Source organism: Papaver somniferum, chromosome 7 (assembly GCF_003573695.1).
Source record: "Papaver somniferum cultivar HN1 chromosome 7, ASM357369v1, whole genome shotgun sequence".
In the NCBI taxonomy this organism is placed as follows: Eukaryota; Viridiplantae; Streptophyta; class Magnoliopsida; order Ranunculales; family Papaveraceae; genus Papaver; species Papaver somniferum.
Window position 1 is genome coordinate 65,969,228 of NC_039364.1, and position 10,664 is coordinate 65,979,891.

Consider the following 10,664-nt stretch of genomic DNA (forward strand, 5'->3'; position numbering starts at 1 on the left):
CACTGCAAACCAACTTCAAATCAAACACCTGTTGTACCATCCCATCTGCAAACCAAAGCAGTACACTCAGTTTGACCTCCATTCTTCATCCCAGAACCTTCAAAGATTACACCTGCTAATTTAAACTCCATACACAACCACATGAAATAGATAACAACATCAGATTTAACCCTTTAACTCACCACATCAAAGCCATTTATCTGCCAAGACAAACCCAATTCATTACTGAGTTCTACAACACCAGTAGAGCATCATTATTAATTCAACACAACACCATTCTTCAATTCCATCTGCAAGCTATAAGCATTAATTATTTCTCCTCTTTTCTGGTGCTTCAAAATCAGAACTTCTCCAGCAACTCCTCTTCCATTCAAACCATCAACACAACCAGCACCATCTCGAACTCCACCACCATACCCATAACAACTCCACCTTCTCTGTAACTATAGCTGCAACTTCCACCTAAATCAGCAACAACAGTACTCATAACAACCAGCAACCAACTCTGTCATCACTGCCAACTGCAATTTTTCTTCTCAGACCACCAATTTCATTCTTGACAGCACCTCCCATCTTATAATTCATCATACTCGAATCCATTATCAAATCCAACCAATTCAGGATACCAAATTCGAAATCACAGCAATATTACTAATACTCATTTCGAATCGAACCCTAGAAACATCACCCTTCAATTCCATATCGGATCTTCTTCATCTGATAACCCTAACCCTATTTCTAATTCATCAATTACAGTGACAAACACCATCATTTGCTTCTACTAATATCTTCTCTGCCTATTGGAATCAAAGCTCGAGCATCATATCTCCATTTAAACTCAGAACCATTATCCTCAATCTCACATATTAGATTCATCTTCTCCACAGTTTCATCATATCTCCAGTTAAACACATGATGATGGTGGTAGTGATGAAAATGGTGGCGACGAAGACGGTGGTGGTGATGCTGAAAGAGGAGTTAAGAGAAGACCATATCGTTTCAGACCTGAAGTTCAGAAGGAAAGGCAAAATGCTCGATAAGTTAATAAGATGATGAGGGTGTTTATGGAATTACGATAAAAATTAGTAGCCATGTTTTTGGTCAGGGGTATTAGTATAATGGATAAGGGTATTTGTGTGCATGACCCATGGATAATAGGGGTATAAATAACATTCCCACGTATAACAGCTACAACCAATTAAACGTGAATATTATTTTCTCGGATTTGAGAGGAAATGGTTACTATCTGATGGCCGGGTCGGGTCGGGTCGGATGGGTGAGACCTCTACCCCTTGTAACTCGAGCAATGTATTGGATCCGGCAAAAAAAAATGCCCGCATTGACCCGTTGAATAGTCAGGCTCCGTTTTTTGTGGTCGGATCGTTCCATCTGGTTTTGGGGTCGCGTGACTCGCGTCTGTTCAGCCCGAGTTCAAGCGGGACATGAGCTGGGTTCCCTGGTGTATGCTTAAAGTTCCTTCGTCTCTGCCCGGCTAAGTTCCACTTGGTCCAACATCAGCAGTACCCTGATTCTGTCTGGCTCTAGCGGAGCGTAAAATACTTAATACCAAGCTGATTCATTTTAGGTGGGAAAATGTGTGAAGAGAGTGATGGGTGAAAATCTAAAACCCCAAATTCCAATCAAAATGTTTTAATTTTGATTGGGATTCTTTTGATTCATCAAGTGATGTTAACTGTGAAAAATCAAATCTTTAGTTGTTTCTTTCTCTAAGTCAATGTGCTGGGCGGCAACTCGACCAGCACTGATTAAACTATCTCCATTCTTGTTTCATCGATTCGTCATACCTTCACTAACAATGTGCAACAGAAAAAAACAAACCCTAGCTTTTTCAACTTTAAAAAAAACTCCTTCATCAGAACTTGAAAACCTTCTCATTGTTGCCTCTATTTCAAAAACCCTAATCAAGTCTGGTACTCGAAATCTCGACTATGACTCAATCCCTCTATCTGAATCTATTGTTCTTTTAGTTCTCCAAAGGAGTTCAGTTTGTACATTTGAGAAAATCGATTTTTTTAAATGGGTTTCTTCTGGGAATAATTACAAACACTCTGCAGGCACGTATGCAGCTATGTTTCACGTGATTTGTCGGTCTGGGTGTCTTCAGGAAATTTTTCCTTTGTTAGAGTTGATGAGAAAAGATGAAGTTGTTATTGATTCTGCGACGTTTAAGTTACTTCTCGTCTCCTTTATCAATTCAGGTAATCTTGATTCAGCTTTGAAATTAATTAGTGAAGTGGAAACAATAGTGACTAGTTTGAACCCACACATGTATAATTCTGTGCTTATTGCTTTTGTTAGAAAAAAGCAAGTGACTGTCGCTTTAGGTATGTTTAAAACGCTTTTAGCTAGTCCTAATGGTGGTGAAGCTTTTGTTCCCGATGCTTTACTATGTAATGAAATGTTTGTTGCTTTGAGAAAAGCAGAAATGAGGGTTGAATTCAAACAAGTTTTTGAGATGTTGAGAGACAAAAAAGGGTTTGAATTGGATACATGGGGTTATAATATATGCATTCATGCATTTGGGTGTTGGGGTGATTTAACTACTTCCTTGAAATTGTTTAAAGAGATGAAAGATTATGATTCAGGATCTTCAGGGCCAGATTTGTGTACTTACAATAGTTTAATACGTGTTCTTTGTGCGGTTGGAAAGGTTAAAGATGCTTTGATTGTTTGGGAGGAGTTGAAAGGCTCAGGTCATGATCCTGATGCCGTTTCGTATCGAACCATCATTCAAGGGTGCTGCAAAACTTACAGGATAGATGATGCAACAAGGATATTCAGTGAAATGAAATACAATGGATTTCGTCCAGATACTCTCGTTTATAATTCAGTCCTTGATGGGTTGTTTAAGGCGAGGAGGATGAGAGAAGCATGCCAATTTTTTGAGACGATGGTTCAAGATGGAGTTAGAGCTTCATGTTGGTCTTACAATATCTTGATTGATGGTTTATTTAGAAATGGAAGAGCTGAGGCTGCTTATACACTATTTTGTGACTTGAAAAAGAAGGGAGAGTTTGTTGATGGTGTTACTTACAGCATTGTTATCTTGCACTTATGCAAGGAGGGTCTATTAGAAGGAGCATTGGAATTTGTAGAAGAAATGGAAGCTAGGGGTTTTGTGGTTGATCTGGTTACAATAACGTCTCTTTTGATCGAGATCTATAAGCAACACAGGTGGGATCAGACTGCGAGACTGTTGAAGGTCATTAGGGATAGCAGTATATTGCGAGAGGTTCTTAGGTGGAAAGATAACATGGAGGTTGCAATGAAGAGTCCTCATGGAAGAACAAAAGACTTTACCTCGATGTTCCCTTCTAAAGGAAATTTAAGTGAAATAATGGATTTTATAAGTTGGTTACCTCCTAATACAGAAGAGTGTAGCAATCTTGTTGCAGAAGGTGAAGCCGAATCTGAATTGACTTCTTCTGCCACCTATAATTGGTCGCCATCTCCTTACATGGATAAACTTGTGGATCAAATAGGATCCTCCAACAGTTCTCTTAAGTTTTCAGTATCTAAGAGTCGTAGAGTTCAAGAGAAAGGGATAAGATCATTTGACATTAATATGGTTAATACGTTCTTATCGATCTTTTTGGCTAAGGGAAACTTAAGCTTAGCTTGCAAATTATTTGAGATTTTCACTGAGAAAGGCGTGAATCCTGTGAGTTACACTTATAATTCGATGATGACTTCTTTCATCAAGAAGGGATACTTTAATGAGGCGGGGGGTATTCTGCATGAGATGGGTGAAAAGCTCTGTCCAGCGGACATTGGAACATATAATATCTTAATCCAAGGTTTGGGAAAGATGGGTAGAGCAGATTTGGCCAGCGCCGTTCTCGATCAGTTGGAGAAGCAAGGTGGGTATCTGGATATTGTTATGTATAATACCTTGATTAATGCATTAGGAAAGGCTGGGCGAATTGAAGAAGTGAATCAGATGTTTGAGCAGATGAGGAAGAGTGGGATTCGTCCTGATATCTTCACGTACAATATACTCATCGAGGTTCACAGCAAGGCTAGTCGAGTGGATGAAGCACGCAAGTTCTTCCAGATGATGTTGGACAATGGTTGCTCCCCTAACCGTGTTACACACACAACCTTGGAGTTCTTGGAAAAGAGATTGAAAGGTTGAGATACCAAAAGGCGTCAATCAAATTGAACAACAAGGATGATACTACTTGAACATCAGTTTTGCTCGCATTTGTATGTAAAGTCTACACAAGAAGACCATAATGTGCGGAGCGGGAATCAGTTTGGCTACTTTCATCTATAACGGTGTTTTTTTCCAATGCACTTCAAGATGAAGCCACACTGTTATTCCTGAAGTAGATCCTGCTGTGATCAAGACTTGCAGCAATGCTGGTCTTGAACGAAAGAGCTACTGCAGTGTCAATGCACGGTCACGGTCTCAGTGAGACACTCGGTTTGCAGTCGTCCTGGAAAGATGCAGTTCAGGATATCTTTGTTCCTCTGAAAGCTCGGCTTCCTCGTACATACAGTGGAGCTTAAATCCCATTGTGCTGGGTTCTTATTCGTTGTTACACCCTGAAATGTTTCATATTTTTATAATGGTTTCCCCAGCACAGAATCATGTAATGTTGTATTATTCATGTAAGAGAAAGAAAGAGTTCAACAATCTGTGTCACTGATGAGTTTAAGAGCGTACCTGGAGCCGAGCTCAACTAACAGTGACATATCAGCAAATAAATATCTTGGAAATTTTCCATAAATTTGATGATTATATACAACTTGCACATGATAAATCCCAGAGATCTATTCTTTTATGCAGTATCAGAAATGTATGATCTGCTCAAAGCGTAGAACTTAAGTCAAAATATCCAAGGTCGACTGTTGTGTCCTTTACATATACGGCATCTCTGCGACATTGCTACTGGGGATGACGGATAACTGGGGAGAGTAACAAAAACATATAAAATGAGGATTTTTTATTTTGTCTCATATTAGTTTTGGTACTCTTCCAATTAATCTGGTACCCTATTAGCAGCTATGCATTTCTGGACGGTCTCATTGAATAAGGTGTAAGAGGAGTGTAGGTCACATTGAATTTAAAGCTACCCTTGTGTTATTTGTGGATTCATTTTCTCCAGAAGAACCCAGAGAGGGGAGCAGAACGAAGGGTTTTGCTAGGTTTTTTGATTTCTTCGATCTAAATTCACGAAAAAAATATCCCCAATCTCTTTTCTCTAAAGAAATTACAACAAAATATGGGTATCTGGAGGATCAGTTCTCTTAACACGTTGAAATCCTTAAACAAACAATTTGGAGGGAAGTTTAGAGCAATATCTGTAGGTTCATCTACATCTATATCTCAGACAAATCCATCCTTCAGTTTAGATTCATCTGTTAGACATTTCAGAGCTGGTCGTAACAATCGTGATGACATAAATTACAGGTAAAACCCTTTCAGTTTCTGTCATTAGTTTGTTTTGGGTATATTTGAGATTAATCTATTTGATAAATGCAAATTATTCTTGTGTTGTTTGTATTGAAGATTTGAAGCAACTCCACCAACGAATTGGGGTGTTCGGATTATACCTGAAAAGAAAGCTTTTATTATTGAAAGATTTGGAAAGTATGAGAAAACCCTAACTTCTGGAATTCATTTATTGGTTCCATTTGTTGATCGAATTGCATATGTTCATTCACTTAAAGAAGAAGCAATTCCGATTCCGGATCAGTCTGCTATTACTAAAGATAATGTCAGCATTATGATTGATGGCGTGTTATATGTTAAGGTATAGTATTCTTTTTTTTTTCTTTTCTAATAAGATGGTTGAATTTTAAATTTGGGTGTTGAACAATGTTGGTTTTGTTTGTTCATAGTTTTGATATGTTCGTTGCAGATTGTGGATCCAATATTGGCATCATATGGTGTTGAGAATCCTATTTTCGCAGTTATTCAGCTCGCTCAAACAACAATGCGTAGTGAACTGGGTAAGATTACACTGGATAAAACCTTTGAGGAGAGAGATACCCTGAATGAGAACATAGTGGTATGTAATACTATTTTAAGTCAATCTTTTAGCTTAATTGAAGTTCCTTTGTGTATTGTTGTTTGATAGAGCTCCACTTTAAGACTGCAAATTCATATTACAGATCATATATTATTATATTATGGTTTCCAAGACTTTGAGTTACATAATGATGAAGCTAGACCTCGCAGGGTGTCTCCATTTATACTGTTTTAATCGATTCTACGCTGAATCTTGTAATAAAAAATATTTCAATCTTACTGTGAGCTTGTTTTATTCTGTTCTCTGCTAGTTGATAATTTGTTATATCAAGTTCTATAATCAGAAAACTTTATGAAGAAATGAGTGTTCGCTTGCTTCTTCTGTCTGTTAGCCTTTGGCAACTTGAAGATGCAAATAACTTCGCCGAAGTACATAGGATTAGAAATCAAATATATATTTGACAACGGAAATGGAAAATGGATTGAGATGGCTTTTTAATTCTGTCGATCTTGGTTTCCCCATGTTGCAGTTAACTCACATAGGAGATAAATTGTATTTTGCAGAAATCTATCAATGAAGCTGCTAAAGACTGGGGGTTGCAGTGTCTGAGATACGAGATACGTAAGTGACTTGATTAGAAATTATCCAATTTAAGTATAGCTTTCTCTTCCAAAATGTGCATGATAATCCTCTGTGTTTGAATAGGTGATATTTCTCCTCCACCTGGAGTGCGTGCAGCTATGGAGATGCAAGCAGAAGCAGAACGTAGAAAACGAGCTCAAGTTCTCGAGTCAGAAGGTGCTTTGTGACTGTGTTTTAATCAGTTGTAGTCGATATTGAAGTTCGATGCTATCTCCTGAATGAAGTGTTGTTTGAAGAAATTGTCTTTTAGCTTCAATTTTCTTGTTTTATTATTCATATTGTGTGATCATGAGATTGATGAAGTTTGGAAATTTTCACAGGAGAGAGACAATCCCATATTAATATTGCTGATGGAAAGAAAAGCTCCGCTATCTTAGAGGCTGAAGGTAAATTTCGTGAATTTCGTGAAGAGCCACCAATTTATACCCTTGTTTAGCTCTATTTATTCTTTTCCATTAGTAGCGAGTAGCCAAGGGACCATAGTCCTATTGTTAATATTTTACAGTTCATTGACTACAATGATCATGTTATTCTGCCTGTTTAGAGAGTCTTTTTTCCTTTTCTTTTCGCATGTCTAGTGAGGCTTTCATATAGAAAACAAAAGTAAATGCTTATTGGATATAACTTAATCCTAAGAAGTTAAAGTTTCCGTGTGAGCAACAATCATAGGATGAGACCACTTGAGTGGGTTTGAAAATACGTTGTCTCCGGTATATTGCTGTCCACTTCTAATACTGGATCCCGTTTTTGCATTGCCATGTAAGATGTAACTTTAGTTTTAACATTTTTTATTTATTTTTAATTCAGAAAGACGCATATTTTATAGTATCTGAATAATGCAATGTAAATCTACTGGTCAATTGTGTTCTTTTAGATTAGTGGCTGGTCTAATTTTTGACATAATGACCAGTTGCAATGCCTTAGTTGAATGGAATTTTAATACGTTAAGTCTATCGTTACTTAATGATGGTTCGTAATACCATTTCCTGAACTTCTCCAGGAGAGGCATCAGCTATCTATCTTAGAGCAGAGGCAACTGCCAGAGGAATTGATTTAATATCAGGATCCATCAAGTCAAGGGGAGGCGCTGAGGTTAGATACTTCCCTCTTCTCTAAACCTTACCATAATTGATTCCAATTCCTGAAATTTGTTGATCAATGGTATTTCCTTCCCCCCCCCCCCCCCCCCCCCCCCCCCCCTCTCTCTCTCTCTCTCTCTCTACATATATATATATTGTTGGGACCTAGGGTTTGACTTTCATTTTATGCAGGCGGCAAGCTTGAGGGTTGCTGAGCAATATATCCACTCCTTTGGTCAAATAGCCAAGCATGTGAGTGAAAGAACCTACCCTTCCGATTTTTAAAATGTCAGATCTCAGGATATTAACATATTTCCTCTAATTCCTTGTTGCAGGGCACAACAATGTTAATCCCGAGTGATATGAATAGTCCAGCAAGTATGATTAGTCAAGCTATGAGCATATATAAAAACCTTATGGGCAAGAATTCTTCCGATGCTGCTGGTGATGACAGTGGACACCGTCAGATTGCAGACTCTGGGACTTCACATGATGACAACTTAAATGAAGATGTTGATGTGGAAAATGGTAGCATCGAAAAATCCCCTGCTCGGCACTCAGATTCACATCCTGGCGAACCAGTTTTCTCACTTCAGGGCCAAAAGAGAGAAGATTAACGTTGATATATCATCTGACCTTAGTTCTTAAAAACTTTGTTCACGACTGTGTTTTTCAGTTTTGTTAGATCCTTCATAGCCATCACATTCGCTTCTCTAAACTTAAAAGACAGTCCATTGAGTTATTTGGGAAAATGGAAATGCAAATTTGCACCACAATTCGTTTTACTGTGTTAAGAGACACAACTAGTATGCTCCTGACTATATTATGTACTTGAGAGGTGCAAATTTGACTTACTGGTGTCAAAACCTTTAAGATTTTGGATTGAATCAGGTCCAAGTTGAATCGAAATAGTGCAATAATCTGGCACCTGATTCGGATAGCCCTCCTTGTGGAGTATTTCAATAAGGGCATGTACTATCTGCTTAACTACAGATAAATTATAAGTTATGTCTTCTTTAACAATCTAGCAGTTGTTATAGTGTCTGCTTATTCGGTGTGGAACGTTTGAATCTGTTTTCATTCTCCTTTTTTTGGAATGTCCAACATGTATCTACAGCACGGGGATAATGGTTGTCTTGAGTCTGTTTTGATGAACACTTGAGGCATACTTAAATTGATGCAAGATATAGTCATACAGATATTACTAATAATGGAGACTAAGGAAAGTCTTAGTCACATCTTAGTCCCACATTGCTTACTATCTCCTTAGTCCCACATTGCTTACTATCTCCTTATGATCCTAATATATAAGGTGTGGAGCCACTCCACTCATAGCCAATTGGTTTTGAGTTGGAAGCCCACACACTCTATCATGGTATCAGAGTCAGGCCCTGTATGCGATATAAGACCCGTGTAAGACCCGGATGACCTAAATGGCAGGGAAGCCAAACGGGCAACCATGTAGGGATCCACGTTGTAGAGGCCTCAAGAGCCCTACACGTGGAGGAGGTATAATGGAGGCTAAGGAATCACATCTTAGTCCCACATTGCTTACTACCTCCTTATGATCCTAATATATAAGGTGTGGAGCCACTCCACTCATTGCCAATTGGTTTTGAGTTGGAAGCCCACACACTTCTATCTTTCCTTAGTCACATCTTAGCAGGGACGGATAGGGGTGCACATGGGTCGGTACAGTCCGGTTTTCTGTTGGAACCGGTGCCTGTACCTGGAGTTGACCGATTCCTCATTTTGAGGACCGGTACCTGTACCTGTAAGACCGGTCCGGTTCCAGTCCAGTACCGGTTTTTTTACCTAGTATAAAATTTTTCTCAGAATATACTAAAAAAAGGATCCAAATACACCAAAACAGATCTGAGTTTTGATAATCAATACAATCAAACAATCCATACAAATGTTTTCCTAGTACAATGATACAACCAAGATCAACATATTTCTAATTCTTCTGCTCATCAGGACCTAATAACAAGTTTGATGTGTTTCATCTAATGGTCTTGATACTGCAGCTTTATCAAAATCATTTGGATTTCTACTTCTATCATCATCTGTTGCTGAATCTGCCTTGTGTATTTCTGATGACATCCCCATGGATCTCCTCCATCATATTTAGTAATTCCTTCATAGAAAAACATCTGGGAACCCTAAAACAGAATCAAATCAACAATCAATTTAATCCAAACATAAAATCCACACAATAGTCAAACAATAAATTGAAATTCTTCAACTAGAAATTTCGTTTTCAAACTTCAATCCATCTCCTTATACTATAGTTTTCATCCATGAAATAAGATAACAATGACAAGTTAGAAATAATTACATGTTGTTGTTGAGAAAAAATCCACAGAATTAATTTAATCCACAAAAACCCCTAAAAATCCACACAAGAATCAATTAGCTAATCATCAATAGATAATCAGATATCATACAAATAAACAGAAATCATATATAAGAACACCCATTTCTAAAAACCCCCAAATTATAAAACCTAGGGTTTCGTTTTACTGCAAACCCCTGAAAAATTGAAACAAAATTGAACGTAACTAAACCAAAATCGAAGTAAAGACAGACAAATTGAAGTCAAGAGAAATTGAACATATTCTGGTGGTGGAGCCTGTAACGGTGAGTGCTGGCGGTGGCTCTCTGTGGAGACCGGAAGAAGTAAAGAAGAAAAAAAAAATCGCGAAGAAAAGAGAACGAGTGAAAGCTGCTAGGTATTTAGAAATATATATGATATATGGACGGTTAAGATTAATCTTAATCTTATAATCTACGGCTCAGAGAATGAGTGGGTACTATGGGTCCGGGGTGGCCGGAAATTAGGTTAGAACCGGTACTTGTCCCGGTCTACATCGGTTCTCATATTCCATTCCCATTTCCTGTACCGGCAACACCGGTTCTGGTGCGGTTCACCAGTTTTGGTTTG

The 10,664-nt window shown here is 38.2% G+C and overlaps 1 protein-coding gene and 1 pseudogene across 1 annotated transcript; both read left to right on the forward strand.

Moving 5' to 3' along the window:
- Nucleotides 1–1,601: 1,601 nt before the first annotated feature.
- On the forward strand, nt 1,602–4,772 carry LOC113297515 (annotated as a pseudogene).
- A 248-nt stretch (nt 4,773–5,020) lies between these two features.
- LOC113297516 (stomatin-like protein 2, mitochondrial) lies at nt 5,021–8,743 on the forward strand. Its single transcript, XM_026546001.1, has 9 exons — nt 5,021–5,437; nt 5,537–5,780; nt 5,889–6,038; nt 6,563–6,620; nt 6,705–6,797; nt 6,962–7,027; nt 7,642–7,733; nt 7,913–7,972; nt 8,056–8,743. The coding sequence occupies exons 1-9, from the start codon at nt 5,250–5,252 to the stop codon at nt 8,335–8,337; spliced, it is 1,233 nt and encodes a 410-aa protein (XP_026401786.1). The 5' UTR covers nt 5,021–5,249; the 3' UTR covers nt 8,338–8,743.
- Nucleotides 8,744–10,664: the final 1,921 nt, after the last annotated feature.

Coding starts and splice junctions, on each gene's coding strand:
- LOC113297516 (XM_026546001.1), top strand. CDS start 5,250: ATGGGTATCTGGAGGATCAGTTCTCTTAACACGTTGAAATCCTTAAAC. Junction 5,438..5,536: donor CGTGATGACATAAATTACAG/GTAAAACCCTTT, acceptor TTTGTATTGAAG/ATTTGAAGCAACTCCACCAA. Junction 7,734..7,912: donor AGTCAAGGGGAGGCGCTGAG/GTTAGATACTTC, acceptor CATTTTATGCAG/GCGGCAAGCTTGAGGGTTGC.